This window comes from Phyllopteryx taeniolatus, chromosome 4, assembly GCF_024500385.1.
Source record: "Phyllopteryx taeniolatus isolate TA_2022b chromosome 4, UOR_Ptae_1.2, whole genome shotgun sequence".
Lineage (NCBI taxonomy): Eukaryota > Metazoa > Chordata > Actinopteri > Syngnathiformes > Syngnathidae > Phyllopteryx > Phyllopteryx taeniolatus.
This window is the reverse complement of record NC_084505.1, coordinates 27,745,109-27,761,053: the sequence shown is the minus strand read 5'-3', so window position 1 is coordinate 27,761,053 and position 15,945 is coordinate 27,745,109. Positions and strand designations below refer to the sequence as shown.

General features: G+C 48.4%; 3 protein-coding genes across 13 annotated transcripts in view; 2 read left to right on the top strand and 1 right to left on the bottom strand.

Moving 5' to 3' along the window:
- Nucleotides 1–1,781: 1,781 nt before the first annotated feature.
- On the top strand, nt 1,782–3,456 carry chrna9a (cholinergic receptor, nicotinic, alpha 9a). The gene is made up of 2 exons (XM_061771192.1): nt 1,782–2,350; nt 2,436–3,456. Exons 1-2 carry the CDS (start codon nt 2,302–2,304, stop codon nt 3,032–3,034), a joined length of 648 nt encoding a protein of 215 aa, XP_061627176.1. The 5' UTR covers nt 1,782–2,301; the 3' UTR covers nt 3,035–3,456.
- A 4-nt stretch (nt 3,457–3,460) lies between these two features.
- Nucleotides 3,461–6,262, top strand: LOC133477001 (GTPase IMAP family member 7-like). The gene is made up of 2 exons (XM_061771190.1): nt 3,461–4,438; nt 4,524–6,262. Exons 1-2 carry the CDS (start codon nt 4,396–4,398, stop codon nt 5,765–5,767), a joined length of 1,287 nt encoding a protein of 428 aa, XP_061627174.1. The 5' UTR covers nt 3,461–4,395; the 3' UTR covers nt 5,768–6,262.
- Nucleotides 6,263–6,471: 209 nt separating this feature from the next.
- The window catches only part of slit2 (slit homolog 2 (Drosophila)), a 93,304-nt gene continuing 83,830 nt past the window's right edge, over nt 6,472–15,945 (bottom strand). For 7 of the 11 annotated variants that reach the window (XM_061771179.1, XM_061771180.1, XM_061771182.1 and 4 more), the window contains 10 exons: nt 15,496–15,635; nt 14,735–14,758; nt 13,269–13,362; nt 13,008–13,145; nt 11,466–11,706; nt 11,261–11,391; nt 11,046–11,200; nt 10,059–10,392; nt 8,805–9,019; nt 6,472–7,957 (listed from right to left, as the gene is read on the bottom strand). In XM_061771179.1, coding sequence (XP_061627163.1) covers nt 7,701–7,957; nt 8,805–9,019; nt 10,059–10,392; nt 11,046–11,200; nt 11,261–11,391; nt 11,466–11,706; nt 13,008–13,145; nt 13,269–13,362; nt 14,735–14,758; nt 15,496–15,635 — 1,729 coding nt within the window. In that variant the 3' untranslated portion in view covers nt 6,472–7,700. Of the gene's footprint in view, nt 7,958–8,554; nt 8,599–8,804; nt 9,020–10,058; nt 10,393–11,045; nt 11,201–11,260; nt 11,392–11,465; nt 11,707–13,007; nt 13,146–13,268; nt 13,363–14,734; nt 14,759–15,495; nt 15,636–15,945 lie in introns of all 11 variants that reach the window. The other 4 variants (XM_061771181.1, XM_061771186.1, XM_061771188.1 and 1 more) reach the window with 2 other exon arrangements.

Sequence of the window (15,945 nt, the reverse complement as noted above, 5' to 3'; positions counted from 1 at the left end):
TTATTTATATGGAGTAGAATTCAATTGCAGGCATTTGAAACTATAAGATAAATTTATCTGTGATGGTCTTTTTTTTACTGCCATTGTTCTCACACGCAACGCCTAATTCCCCGAACACACACACAGACACACACACGGATACGCATACAGGTAGTGTTATGAACTAATGCAAGTGAATTAGCCACTTTGCAGTTTACGTAAATCATTATTTGTCCCCTTTAATCAGATATGCGGCTCCATGTGAAATGTTGACAATATGGTAAAAGCGAAGGTGTAACACAAACGATACCGTGTCATAAATCTTCTGTGTGAAGACATCATATCTGCTCGGCCTATTTTCTAAAAACGTCTTAAAAGGCATACTACCAAAATGATTTGGTAGTATGTATTGGCGACCGAGTTTTATTGTGGTAGCCCCCTAAAACCGATGTTCAGCGCGCCTAAAATCCAATTTTGTTTCCAAGCTCCCCCAAACATCCAAACCAAGTGATGTCACTGTCTGACAAGCCTCAAAATCAGAGGACGATCATTAGCAATTTCCATCTTAAATTCCTCACATGTATTGTTAGTTTCCAAATCATATGCTTATCGTTCAGTGCCTAATTGATTTCTTTTTTTTGTGTGGCTGCTTACCTACATTCTTCTGAAACCTGAAACTGATGATACGATCTTTTGAATGCAATTGAATCAATGAGAAAAACATGTCATACCTTGAAAATTTGAAGCAAGCGAAGCGTTGAGATCTTGAGTTGCTGTGATGAACACAGCAAATGTGAATAGGAGCCAAATAAAAACATCACCTGTTTGCTGTGCACAAAACGATCTCTGCAGGGGTGAAACGGCAATGAAGCCATAATTGGAGCTTTCCCTTGGGAGGATGCAGTAACATTGGACGAATTTCCACAATTTGCACAATCCCAAGGCTCAAAAGTCGAAACAAATTGAAATTGAGTGTACCTGTGCTGAGGGCTAATGTAAGGTGAAGAAAACCGAGAACAATTTGAAGGTCCCGTGACTTCAAATAGTATTTTCAATTTCCACTATTGAAGTGGTAGGGTCATGAGTGATATTTTTTTGGTGGGCCCCCAAATCCTTGGTGGCACCCCTGCCTGTACTTTCACCCTTGGTAGAACAAAATCACCCATAAAGGAACATGCCACTCACAAAAAACAATTTATGAATTAGTTTTACCATTCTGACCTTTCAGCCGTGCTTTCCGAGTGCGACTCGACGCTTGTTTTATTAGTCGGTGTTAATGGGGAATTGAATAAATGATACAAACAACACCTGCATAGAAAGTCTCCACATAGTCCTGTGGTGTGCATCCTTATAAGCCACAAGGCCGCAACATTCGTTTTTGTACACGCACAGGAAACACCTGGGATATGCAAGCAGCATTTCTTACTGACATTGACCTCGTTTGCTGTTTTTGGAGGGACCCGTCTCAATCGACCCTAAATATACTGAAAACATGCTGGTGGGCACTAATTATGATGCATTTGATTTAAGATCATGAGTAAATATGAAAAAAAAAAAAAGTGTATGCCAGGCATTTTTAAAGGGTGAGTACATTTATTTTAAAATGGCTTTATTTTACAGCAATCAACTTATTTTTACATTTGCCTGCACAGTGGCAACAATTTCTGCCTGTAACAGATTATTTCTTAGTTTCTATTTCTTTCATTTCACAGTAATGACATTTTTACACTTTATATTTCCTCTGAGAATAATAGTTTTGAAACAAGTTGGAGGTCAACCGAGGTGCCAACGGAATGTTCATTAAGGTTGAATTTGGGCTTCCCTCTGATGACTGAAGTCTACATTACGAGCTCTCTTCTTCTTCTTGCTGTCTCGTTTCCCACTGGGAGCTGAAATCTGATCCTGGATCTGTGTTAATCCATCGGTGTGCGTGACGTGCGTCACATGCTCCCTGACGTGTGCTGTTGCTGTTCAGCGTGCTGTTCAGCGTGTCACGCAGCCGGTTGCGTTCGTGCACACGCGCGGCTTATGCAGCGAGCGTCACGTTTCACATACTGTCTGTGATATGCGATCGCGCCATCGTACCCTGCGGGTGTGTGCGTACGTGTCTGTGTTTGATCTCTTGTTACACAGCAGCCGCCACGCGTGTGTTCAATGCACACTGACAGAGACCAACAACTAAGTGAAGCATTGACGGCTTTGACGAGAGCCAAGTTTGGAGAAGCGAATGCACGCGGTCGCCAGTCGCCGTCCAGAGAAAAGTGACGACACAGGTCGTCCCAACGCACGCGTCGCTGAGGTCACGGCCTCATCTTGTCGAAAATGAAACAGGCGGCACCGATTGCTCGGATGGTCAGCCTTCTCGTCCAAGGTCAGTTTTGCACGAGGGACCCCGTTTGAGTGAAGCATTATGAAAGTGTTTTCTTTGACTTCTTCCGTCCTGCCGGCCATCTCAGTGTCTCAGGGTGCCCGGGGGCGTTACGCTCGCAAACTTCTCCGTGACCTGATGGAGGACTACTCCGATGCTCTGAGGCCTGTCGTGGACACTGACGCTTCAGTCTGCCAATCCAGAGGCACTGTCCCCGATGTCCACGTGATGTTCCAGAGCCTTTGGCAACTCTGGGCGAATCTCATCCACCCCCGGGACCTTGCCACCGAGGAGCTTTTTAACCACCTCGGTGACCTCAACCCCAGAGAAAGGAGAGCCTGCCTCAGAGAACCCAGACTCTGCTCCCTCATGGGAAGGCGTGTCGGTGGAATTGAGGAGGTCTTCGAAGTGTTCTCCCCACCGACTCACAACGTCCCGCGTCGAGGTCAGCGGCGCCCCATCCCCACTATACACAGTGTTGATGGTGCACTGCTTCCCCCTCCTGAGACGCCGGATGGTGGACCAGAATTTCCTCAAAGCCGTCCGGAAGTCGTTCTCCACGGCCTCACCGAACTCCTCCCATACCCGAGTTTTTGCTTCAGCGACCACCAGAGCTGCATTCCGCTTGGCCAGCCGGTACCCATCAGCTGCCTCGGGAGTCCCACAGGCAAAAAAAAGGCCCGATAGGACTCCTTCTTCAGCTTGACGGCATCCCTCACCGTTGGTGTCCACCAACGGGTTCGGGGATTGCCGCCATGACAGGCACCAACTACTTTACGGCCACAGCTACGCCTCAGCAATGGAGGCGCGGTCCACATGGTCCACTCAGACTCGATGTCCCCCGCCTCCCCCAGAACGCGAGCAAAGTTCTGTTGGAGGTGGGAGTTGAAAATCCTTCTGACAGGGTTAGGGATTCTGCCAGCAGGCCCCACAATACGTTTGGGCCTGCCACGTCGGACCGGCATCTTCCCCCACCATCTGAGCCAACACACCACCAGGTGGTGATCGGTTGACGGCTCCGCCCCTCTCTTCACCCGAGTGTCCAAGACATGCGCCCGCAAGTCCGATGACACGACCACAAAGTCGATCATCGAACTGCGACCAAGGGTGTCCTGGTGCCAAGTGCACATGTGGACACCCTTATGCTTGAACATGGTGTTCGTTATGGACAATCCGTGACGAGCACAGAAGTCCAATAACAGAACACCGCTCGGGTTCTGATCGGGGGGGCCGTTCCTCCCAATCACGCCCTTCCAGGTCTCACTGTCATTGCCCACGTGAGCATTGAAGTCCCCCAGCAGAACGATGGAGTCCCCAGCGGGAGCGGTCTCCAGCACCCCCTCCAAGGACTCCAAAAAGGGTGGGTACTCTGAACTGCTGTTTGGTGCATAGGCACCAACAACAGTCAGGACCCGTCCCCCCACCCGGAGGCGGAGGGAGGCTACCCTCTCGTCCACGGGGGTGAACCCCAGCGTATGGGGTTTTCACGCTCTGCGACACTTTTCACTTGGTCTGCACACCACTTCCGCTCCGTCACTTCCTGGAGTTGTCTTCTCGTCTGCTATCCGTGTTCCTGAATGTAATAAGAGGTAAACAAAAAAAAATAAAGATGAAGTGCTATTAGTAGCATTTGATTATTTATTATGATTGATTATGAATCAAGATGAAGGCACCCTGGCGCTTTCTGGAAAAACCAGTCGTCTTGCTTTTACAGAAGTTAAAAAACAAATCAAAGTACAGTAGTAGACTGTGGGACTTCGATCACATTGACGGCAGGCGAATCATGCGAGCTCCCATCGAACTGTGAGCTTACACGATCTCGGCTTCGAGTGGACCACGACCCTCAGCTGTAATCTGGATGATAAGAAGCGTAAACTTTACGGACTATCCGGACACAGACACGCTTGCTAAAGACGTCTGAATTGTGCTGATGACAGCAAGTCGAGAGGTATGCGTCGTGTCACTGACCCGACGCATCGTCAGTACGCAGACCTTTATAGGAACGTGTTGCTGTGCCTCATTCGTATTCGCAAACAGCCAGAAACGGAATGTCGTCCTCGAGCAAGCCTCTCTCTCCCAAGTCAGGAACAGGTAAGCATTTTGTCTCTCTCGTCCTCAACTTTTAACAGCTCAAAAAATAAAACAAAAACACTCTCAAATGAATTTGTAAATGCAGGCAGAAGTTCATCTTCCTCCTTAGCAGAGATCAGACTGGTTCTGCTGGGGAAGACCGGCAGCGGGAAAAGCTCCACCGCCAACTCCATCCTGGGCCGAAAACTCTTTGACGCAAAGGTCGGCAGCTCTTCGGGTACCCGGCGGTCTCGGAGAGCCTGCGGAGAAATCCGCGGGAGGCACCTGGTGCTCTTGGACACTCCGGGAATTCTGGACCCTACGCAGACGCCCCAGGATGTGCAGAAAGCGTTAAGGAAGACCGTGAGTCTCCTCTCCCCGGGGCCGCACGTCTTTCTCCTCATTATCCAGATCTCGGGGTTCGCCCGGGAGGACAAAGAGGTGGTGCGTCACTTCAAACAGGCCCTTGGTTTCCATGCTCTACAATTGTCCATTGTGGTTTTTACCCATGGAGACTGCCTGGAAGAAGGCGTCTCTGTGAAGCAGCGTATGCTAGACATGTCCCCGGACCTGCAGGAACTGGTGACACAATGTGGGGGGAGGTACTGCGTCTTCGACAACCAGAGTTCCGGCAGCAAGGAGCAGACATCTGAGCTGCTTGCCATTGTGGACCGCATGATGCGGCCGGATCACGGAGGAACCCGCTACGCCGGCGAGACGCTCCAGAGAGCGGAGGAGGAACCGGACCAGCGGCGCCCGCCGAATTACAAAGACAACGAGCAAAAAAAGAAGCAGGAGACAGAAATGAAAGCCAGGTATGAAAGAGAGCTTGGGCAAAAAAGGGAGCGGGAGACTGAGGAGCTGAAGAAACAACATGAGATGGAGGAGGAGGAGGAGGAGGAGGAAGAGGAAGAGAAGCTGGCAGATTTGGAGGGGGAAGCGTTTCAGGAGATGGCCAGAGAGATGCCCATCCATACGGAGGAGGAGGCCGGAGAAGCGCTCCGACACAAGTTGGTACACATTAACAAAATACTTGAGGAAGCAGCTGCGACGGAGAAGATTCTAAGACAAGTTATGGAAGAGATCGTCAAAGTACATACAGTGGAAAATGAAAGGAAGGAAAAGGACATCAGACAGCGGGAAGAAATGCAAAGAGAGCTGGCTAAACTCTCGCAGAGTTCCGAGGAGCAGAAGAAGCAAACGCAGGATTTGCTCAAGAAAATCAGGAAGGAACGCGAGGAGTCGCCGCGCAGCGCTGCCAAACATCTGAGCGGGTTTGTGCAGGAGATGGCGCTGATGGGGCTCAACGCGTCCTTGCAGCACGCCGGGACCAAATGTTCCGTGCAGTAACAGCACAAGTTCATCATTCGGCAACTTCCTGCCTGCATTTTGTTCTTCTTCATTGAAAACCTTCGCTCAGCATCTTCACATTGATCAAGTCATGAAAAAGATCAATAATAATCATTCCACAAAATATATTTGAAATGCCCAGCCAACATTTTTGTTCCTTTGGGTCAAAGAGGAATTCGGGATCTCGATGAAAGTTAAATGTCTAGTCTAAGATGACAAATGCTTAAGTCCATCGGCTGGAAAAATACGATGTAAAGAAACTTACGTCGATCATTCCGACTGTTTGGTTTTATGTGATCTGGTTAACGTCCGCTTATACGCGCAGGTCAAATCTTGGGACACGGAAACAAATATAGAATTGTTGTCTTTGAAATGTATTTTGAAAGTTGACCCCAGGCAAAGTCCCATCAGCATCAGATTGTGGATGAACATGTTACGTTGTGTATTTACCTTGATACAATTGTGGGAGACAAAGGGAAAGGGGGAATAAAAGCGTCTTTCCATGCAGATTCGGAATCGATTTCAATCAATTCATCGTAAAATAAAGCAGAGGTCACCGACCTTTTTTTTTTTAAAAGCTACTTCCTGGGTAATGATGAATGTGAAAGGGCAACCGGTCGGATACACGCTGCTGAAAGTAAGACATTTGCTCCAATTTCAGGCCAGCGTTTATCATCATGACAAAAAGGCAGAGGTAAAGCGTGTGAGGTAAATATTGGTTTTAATGAACAAACATCAGTCAAGGGAACTGACATTAGTCTGGGGCAGAGACAGGAGCTAAAAAGCACAATGCACACGTGTAGCAGTGGGGGACATATTTATCTGTTCCACAAGGTGTCGGAGCAGGAGATTCTATAGAACGTACGGATCGGGTCCAAGTCTACGGTACAAAAACATAGCAGCGACATGTTAAACATCGGAGACCGAGGGGCTAACAAAGTAGTTTCATTTAGAAAAAGTCACAGTATCCTCGAAGCATCCAGTTGTTAAAAAGGTAAAAACTGTTCTAGGCATCCGCTAGGGTCAACGCTATGGTTCGTATACTCTAATATAAAGACCTTCTGGTAATGGCACAGTACAAACTCTCAAGAAACGTGAGCAAAAAAAATATACATCACATTTGCAGATCAAAATGGAACCGAGGTCTCTGGCAAGCACACAAAAACGTTCCGATAACACAAACAGACGGACAAACAATAAAGGACACCGTTATGTTAGTTCAACTATCTTGACAGATTATTATGTCTTTTTAATACAAAAATAAGGAGAAATATAAATTAATATATATTAAAAGAATCAGAATTGATACATGGGGGAGAATCTACTTAATAAGTACAGGTATTTATGGTACAATAAATACTCATGAGCGGGGAGTATTGAACCTGGAAGGTGACAAATAGCGGAGGGGGGGGGGGGGGGGGGGGGGGCTGGGGGGGAGTGTCGTTCAGTAGCTGTATGAAATTGTTCGGAGGATTGCGTACAGTCTCTTTTGTGCTCCTCGAGCGATTCGGGTTTCTCTTCGACTCTCCGAGGACGCTCGGCGAGTCTTCCGGTCGACGGACGAGTCGTCCGAGTCATCGTGAGCGACCGAAGCGAGCGGATGCCAGGAAAAAGTCAACTCCTTTTTTTTTGTTGTTGTTTTTTTTCTCTTTTTCTCCACTTCTTAATAAAAAATAAGTCTGTTTTTGTACTTTACAATACAATTCAACATCCCCACCGAGGAAGCGTCGATCATCAGTCCAGCACTGACGAGGTAAGAAACTGTGGTTTCTTTTTTTTCAGGTTTTTTTTTTTTAAAAACTGATGGGGGGGTTTTGTCAGGATCTCAAAGAAGGAGATGGGAAGCAAGTAAGGCGGGCGGGTACACAAAACATATCTTGCAAAGAGTAAAGTCTTTTTTTTGTTTGTTTTCTTTTTTTTCTTTTTTTTTTTATTATGCGGAACACTTTGTACAGCCACACTTAACGATTTTCTCCACTTCCTGAACAAAAGAGGAGCCGTCAGTGCACTGGAAGGTGTATTTCCTGCGTTTGCTGCGGAGGGGGGTGCAGCAGGCCCCGTGTCCGTCCGCCGCCTCCGGGCAGCTGCCCCTGCACTCTAGACGGGAGACCTTCTCCTGGGTTTGGCACGCCGCGTAGCCTCGCTGTCGCTGGTAGACATCTCGGACCCGTTCCCCTCTGCAGGCCACCTCTGCAAAAAAAAAAAACACGTAGCTGAGTTTGGAAAAAAATCACAAAAAAAGATTTGAAACGATGCGGAGGACAGGAAGAGGCGAGGAGAGTTTTCAATGAGAACACAAAGAAAAACCGGAGAAGATGACGTTGACAAAATGAGATCGATTTCGCCAAGCATTTATTATCCTGAACAAGAATTGGTTCATTACATGCTAGAAAAATTTGCAGGTTTCAAGAAATGAAGAATTTTTTTTTTTTTTCCGAAGAATAATCAAAATGGACCTAAAGTACTTTGGAAAGGTTGTCTTGGACAAAATAAGGACAAATGTTCATCTTCGAAAAATATCCTCTACAAATCACTAAATGGTTTCGGTCCTGAAAGAAATGCTAATGGGAAAGAAACCCAGTCGGGTTCAGAGATCTGGAGACTCAGATCGGATAACGGAGCACAAAGTCCAAAGCAAATGTGGTCAAAGGAAAATTCCATTTTTCTTTTTTTTTGGTTTTTGTTTCCAAAGTAACTCAATAAGATGCTCGCAAGATGAGCTAAAACATGGTCAATAAATGCAGTGGATGCAAGGAAGGAAAACTAAGTCGGACCGTGTAGTCTCACCTGTGCGACCCCTCGTGCGGGATTAAGCGGAAGCTCGGGTGCGGCTGATTTGGAAAAGCAAGTGGTTAGATAGAAGTGTTAATGCAGAAACAACAGACCTCGTTAGACGCACACAAACGAGGACCCAAGCAGCTCTTTAGAAGACATTTTCTCTCCAAGCAATTGCAATTAGATCAGTCTGACATTGCGAAAGCTCATTACACGTGTTACTTCGCAAAGCGAAATAACCCGCATATGTAATGAACGGCACCTTTATCGCAAGCCTCTCCGGCGTATCCGCTGTCACACTCGCAGTACACTTTGCCCAGTCCCGACACTCGACATTTGCCGTGTTTACAGCGAGACGGGCCGCAGGGATCGGCCGCTTCCCGGTCCCGCTGGTCACAGAGAACGCCGCCGAATCCGGGCTGGCAGCGGCAGGAGTACGAGTAGGAGTTGATGGCCAGGCACGTTCCGTGAATACACCTGCGGATGCAAAAACGCCATCAAACGCGCTATCGTAGAATAGCGCGGGGCACGGCCGAGCGCGGGCCCGACTCGTAACTAAAGTGGAAAAGAGAAACTCGTGTATCCGCATCTTCAAGCGTTTGGCTTCCTTCTTCAACCAGCTCATCTGTTTCCCGCAAGCTGTCAGGCAGATGTGATTGTGCAATCTTCATTCCTGGGTGGGGTAAAACTGCCAACATTTTGCAACAAAAGGCCACGCAAACCGATGTAGAAACTGATCAACTGACCGGGCACAAAATAGATGCAATTAGATGAATCTTGAAATCGCAGTGTGATTCATAAGAGCTGAATTGCGACGGCTGCCTTAAATAACACGTCTGAAGGAGGGTGCGAAGCGACACGCGCGGCGACGCCAGTGTGGCGCGGGCAAACGGGGAACCTTTCCGCTCATGTCGGTGAGCCCTGCGGTTTTTTTGCACTCTTTGCCCTAAAACACCACAAAATGGAGCCAAAGCCCTGCCAAATAGGAAAGTAGTACAGTCATTGGTCCTAGGAAGTCCATTGAAGTGATGTGTGACTAGGAATCTCACGTGTGTTCCTGGCAGGACACGCCCCCGCTGCAACATGATTGGCTCCTATATCTCGGGAAGGCCAGGCTACGCAGATGTAATGAGATGACCATCCCAAATAGGAAAAATCACATTCACATGAAATAGAAACAGAAGGAAGTTGGTGGGAAATATTAACACCACCACTCTTAAGTCACATTTTCCCCCATCTGGAAGCAGTAGGGCGTGTTCTGCCGGGGCACAGCGGCCAATCGTAGTGCAGCGGCGCGCGTGCTGGAGCCAGTAATACCGGAGCGGGGCGCGTCCCGCCAGGAACATCAGTGGGATTCCACATCTGGACTGAGCTTTGGATGTCGCGGTTCTTAGTGGGAGTCACGGGTTGGTTTTTTTAAACTCAAATCATCAGTCATCAATTAATTTTTCAGGACAATGTTGCAAGTTGAGTGGAATGAAATGTGACGGGTCTGTTCTGGGACCCTCCGACTCACTTGTTGCCGTCGCACGGGTCGTCGACTCGCCGGTCGCAGAGCGGGCCGGTCCAGCCCGGGCGGCAGGCGCAGGTAAAGCCCCGATGTCCAGTCGGGCGGCAGTCCCCCTGGACGCAGGCGCCGCTCTGGCAGGGCCGGCACCCCGGCTCCACCCCTCGACCGAGCCACCGTCGAGAGGGGCTCCGCGCGGCCCCGGCGCCCGCTCCGAGGTCCCGCAGCTCGCCGTTGATGTAGAGGTTCCGGAGGCAGCCGTGGAAGCTGCTGCCGTTCGGTCCGCCCGAGCTGTGCTGCGAGGCCGACAGCCCCCCGGATGGCGAGGCGCGCTCCGGCATCCCTGCGACAACAAGTCAAGCGTGCGCCGTTGAGAACTCAAACTAAAAATACAATCCATCATTGCTTTTAGTACCAATGATTTTTGCCGGATTCACGCATGTCAGCAGCACAAAGGGGACTTGAGTCAAATGACTGAAGCTCACACGTATAAAGTCGTTTTGGGCCAGAATTCCTTTTTTTCTTTGGAGCGCTATGCTATAGACGAGCAGTAAAGAGCGCTTGTGGTGTTGTCTTTGCTTCAACAAGGGGAACTAAGTCACGCAGATTCGGACTGCGAATAGCAAAAATCTGCAGATCATTGACACCAATTATATAATTGTATTGGAAAAAAAAAATACAAAAATCATTGTTTTGTTTTTTTTAAAAACCCATAAAATTCTTGAATATGTGGAGATAAACCACCAATAAACGGGACTGCCCCCCCCCTCCAAAAAAAAAGAAAATAAAAAAACAAAAAAGAAAAACTTTTAAAAAATGGAAAAATATTGGAAGCCAATTGTAAAAAAAAAAAAAAAAAAAAAAAAAAAAGGAGTGCTGAACCGCGAGTACGCAAGGCTCGACTGGACGCGGTGCCAATGAAACGAGAGCATCACGACCTCTCTGAACGTGAGCGGCGAGTGTGCGTCGGTCCCATACTGCAGGTTGCCTGCTTACCGCCCAGGTAAAGCGGGGAATCCATGTTGAGCGTGGACTGTTTGCTGATGGAGTTGATGGATTTGGGCGCCCCGCCGTCGATGGACAGAGACAAAGTCTGCTCCGCCGCGAGCAACTCCACCGCGTGGAAACCGCCGTCGTTCACTGTCTCCACACTGAGGGACAAAGCGCGCCGTCATCGATCACGTGAGAACCGCGTCGGCGAGCGCGCGTACCTGTAGATGGCCGAGGGAGGGTAAGAGCCCGTATCGTAGCTGACCCGAAGGCGTCCCCGATAAAGCTCCACAGCGATGTGATCGTTATCCCCCTTATATAACAACACTCCGCTGTCCTCGTCTGTAGCCATCTGAAAAGACACAACGGTATCAATGAGAATTTATCGGCGCGTACGATCCGGATCGACGGAAAAGAAATTCGCACCTGCAGGCTAATGTTGGTCCGCGGTGAGATCGGATTGGAGGGAAGCTGCAGGTAAGAGCGGCGGTCGACGAAGTTGACGCTGGCGAGCGTCTCGCAGCGCTGCCCCTCGTAGCCTCGGAGACATTGGCAGCGGGGGTCTGTTCCCATGACGACGCACTGCGCCCCGTTGAGGCAGTCGTGGGTGTCGCACGGGCTGGTGCGAGGGAGGACCATCGGCGGGGACGAGTCGCAGAATAACCCGCTGCAACACACGCGCGCACGCACGCACACGCAGTCGTGTGTGCGCATGTTTAGGAACTGCACGCTGACGATAACAAATCGCTACGAGAGCAAAACGTGGCCGTTCAAGCGGTTTATGGGGCTAATCCCAAATGTTTCACGTGGGTCGAGATTTGAAGACTTATAAGGTGGACAAAACGGCGAGAGCGGCGACACGCGGGAACCGTAATGATGATGACGCGACAGATTCGGACGAGCATTTTTATTTTATTTTATATCAAAGAATTGTTTGATTTGTGGCAAATGCATTGTGTCTCGTGCCAACCAAACCGCAAGCTTCTCCATCAAATCTGGGAAAAAAAACATGCAGGTAAAATGTCCTTTTTTCCCATTATCATTAGCTAGTTTAGCTTTTTTGTTCATCTGTTCACAAGGTTAGCAGCGCTTTGGGAACATGTTGTTTTGGGAGCATAAAAGTTATATATAAAGTTTATAGTTCATAAAAGAGACTATTTTGTGTGCAGTAAATCTTGTTTTCATTGTGTCATGTTAACACTTTTTTACTTTTACTTAGAAAAGAAGTTGAATCAGTATTTACCAGTCGTTTCTGGACTTTTACTTAAGTGTGAGTATTTTTAGCACCTCTGCTAAGTGATTAAGAGGTGTGATTAATGTGTCCATCCATCCATCCGTCCGTCCATCCATCCATCCATCCATCCATCCATCCGTCCGTTCTCTGAGCCGCTTTCTCCTCACGTGGGTCGCGGGCCTGCCGGAGCCCATCCCAGCTACCTTCGGGCAGGAGGCGGGGTACACCCCGAACTGGTCGGCAGCCAGTCGCAGGGCACACATAAACAAACGACCATTCGCACTCACATTCACACCTATGGGCAATTTAAAGTCTTCAATCAACCTATCACGCATGTTTTTGGGATGTGGGAGGAAAGCGGAGTGCCCGGAGAAAAGCCGCACAGGCACGGGGAGAACATGCAAACTCCACACAGTTCTGAGGACCGGGGATTTGAACCCCGGTCCTCAGAACTGTGAGGCAGACGCTCTAACCAGTCTACCACCGTGCCGCCAGGTGTGACTCAATAGAATGCAAATAGTATGTCAGAAATTGTTGCGATGCTACAACTACTGAATGAACACAAGGGGGAGCCCTCCTCCTCCAATCGGGAAAAAAGACCTGGTAACAAATCTATAGTTAATCAATGAATCCAAAATTGAAATAACAATTTTAATTCTTGGCTATTTAGTATATATAATATGTCAGCTGGTGGCTGCAGAAGAGAACGTTGTCATGGAATTTGCCTTGCTCACCTGTAGCCCTCCGGACACACGCAGGTGTACCCGTTGATGGCGTCAATGCACTGAGCGCCATTCTGACACTTGTTTTCATCACAGTCGTTGTAGTCCAGCTCACAGTGCTCGCCGACGTAACCTGGGGTGCACTCACACCTATGCGCGCGCACACACACACATACAAGTATGGGACACGCTATCACTCAAGTACAGTGGGCGAGGAGCAGGACAGCACTGCCAGCTGTGCCAATTATCGGGCGTGTGTGCGCGTCTACTCACTTGTATCCCTGAGGGGTCAGAATGCACTTTGAATCGTGCTGACATGGGTTCAATTCGGGAGCACAGAAATCCAGTTTCTCTTCACATAGCTCCCCTGGAAACAAACACACAAAAACAAGCAAACTTTCAGCTCCCGCAACTCCGACAGGCCGTTCGATACAGATGTGTCTGGAGCCTGCGTGCGCCCGTTTGATGGACGACCGTCGTGGGCAGCGCTCACGCTGACGTCTGATAAATGAGCTCATCTCTGGGAATGTCACGTCACGTCAACCGACGATATTCTCAGGCGCATCCGGGCGCTCCTGAGACTCACAACTGGAAATTGTTAAAAGATCTCATGAGGGAATAAAAACGCAGCACAGCGTCCGCAGCGGGGACAATTATACAATCACTTGGGGATCTGTCTGTCATATGTGTGGCGATGTGTGATATTTACGCCCGTTTACAGCATTCAGTGGTAAAAAAGTGTCGTCTACGGTGATAGAGCAGCGTTTTCAAAGTAGTAAACATTAAAGAAGTCTGCCCCAAAAGACATGAGGTCCTTGGCATATTCACACACACGTTTCTTTAGTGCGGAATCTTGTCCTTTTGACCAATTATCTAAACCTTCATTTCGTCTTTCTGCAAAATTGAACAATTAGCGCCGACTCTGCAATGCTACGAGTCATGTTCGTGAAAACTCAATATTCGTGGAACAGCAGTAAAAATGTCATGCAATCCTGTCATGGTTTCCACGGCATGATCAAAACTACTTGAGGCTAGTTCTTCGAAAAGCAATAAGAAACTGGACAGCAGTGGTTCTCAAATGTTGTCTCCCTGGGACCTGCATTTCTTTTATGATTATTATTATTATTATCCACTTTTGCAGACGTTAGGAACAATAATGAACATGTATCGTCAAAATTAGCCTTTGAAAACACGAATAGCATACTTTTAAACCTAACTACTCACACGTACATGTTTAATGGTTTAATGTTCCTTTCGGAACACCTTCTTAAGAAACGTAAGAGGATGAGCTTCACTGCATTCACAAAAACGTACATCTCGGCACTGATCTCTTCTTTTTGACAGAGTGCGACATCAATAGTTTGGCTTCTTTTTCGGAAACGAATGCTGCAGACCGAAGCAACTGAACGCTTTGAACAGATACACTTTTTACTACCTCTGCGCGAGCCACCCGAAATGGCTTCACGGCCCACTTTGCGGTCCCGACCCACCAGTTGAGAATCGCCGCTGTACAGTGTGCTCATTCGACAGCAAGCAAACATCAAATAAGACTGAAGTGCTACAATAAGAACAGTCGAACACTGAGGACATGCATTTTGAACACAAACATAACATGCCTGGATGAACGTCCAATTTCCACTTTGCACTGTTAAACCACTGCAAAGGAAGGAAAGCAGGGAGGGAGGGAGGAAGGAAGGAAGGAAGCATGGAGAGAGGGACAGCGAGAAGAAGCGACTAACCTCTCTCCACCTCATTGGTAGCAGCTGCGACCGCAGAAAAGACGGCGGATGGCGGAAAGCAGAGCGAGATGAGAGAAGGACAAATGACAGCGACACAGAGAAAGAACACCGGCGCTCGGACGGCACGAGCGCCACGCTAAAGCGCCGTTAGAACGCAGGAGAGCTGCGCCGACCTTTGCCGAGGGACTCGGAAAAAAAACTTTGTCTCATGAGTCTCATCTCCTAAGACTTACGAGTGTGACGGTGCAAAAACAGGCCGATTGTCTTTCCGTGTGTACTGAGCTTAAGATGAGTTTAAAAGGATATGAAAGTGTTTTGGGATCATAGTTTGTGGTATATTTCTGTTTTAAACTAGGGATGAGCAAGTACCGTTACCGGCCTTATTTCAAGGTATCGGGTGCCAATACCGAACATCGATATTTAAGGGAAAAAAACAAAACAAGTCAGTACTCAAGAGTAAATACTTGTACTAGTATCCGTGTGAAAAAAACGGTATTGAACATCCCGAGTTTCATTTTTGGGGGGTGGGCATCAACTCGTGGTGTTTTTTTTCTTTGGCAATTTGCCGCAGCGCTCGGTCCTGACCCCCCCGCAAACAGCCGATTACTGTATCTACTTTGTGTGCCATTTGTTGTTTGGTGATGTGCCATGAGGTTTTTCTCATGTCAAATCCGTGCTTTGGCTCAACAAAGGTTGCGAAACACTCAAGCGCTGACGTGAGTTTGCATGTCGCCAAGGAGACGGCGTCAGCGGCGCGTTACCTGTGTATTCCGGTGAGCACATGCACGTGTAGTTGTTGACGCCATCCACGCACGTCGAGTTGTTCTCGCAGTCGTTGTCTTCGCAGTCGTCGATGTTGAACTCACAAGAGTCGCCCTCGAAGCCCTCGGGACACACGCACCTGGGAGCAAACGCACACGCGCGCACACCGCATCGTCAGCATCATCTACATATTTGCGGTACAAAGTCATTATTCTGTTGACACGAGCGTGCCTTGAGTCTGTAATTACTGCTAGCGTGAGCACGCACGCAGTCGCGGAGGTATATTAAATCAAAGCTCTCATGCGGCATGGATGAATTAATATCTCATTTTGTTGTCAAAAGCAGCTCCTCGCTGTGACGACCCGCAACCGCCGCCCACCCCCCCCACCTCCCCTCCCCTCCCCCAAGCCGTGGAGGGAAAAGTCACCGTACAACAAAAATGAAACTAC

Coding starts and splice junctions, on each gene's coding strand:
- chrna9a (XM_061771192.1), top strand. CDS start 2,302: ATGAAACAGGCGGCACCGATTGCTCGGATGGTCAGCCTTCTCGTCCAA. Junction 2,351..2,435: donor GGTCAGCCTTCTCGTCCAAG/GTCAGTTTTGCA, acceptor CGGCCATCTCAG/TGTCTCAGGGTGCCCGGGGG.
- LOC133477001 (XM_061771190.1), top strand. CDS start 4,396: ATGTCGTCCTCGAGCAAGCCTCTCTCTCCCAAGTCAGGAACAG. Junction 4,439..4,523: donor CTCTCCCAAGTCAGGAACAG/GTAAGCATTTTG, acceptor TTGTAAATGCAG/GCAGAAGTTCATCTTCCTCC.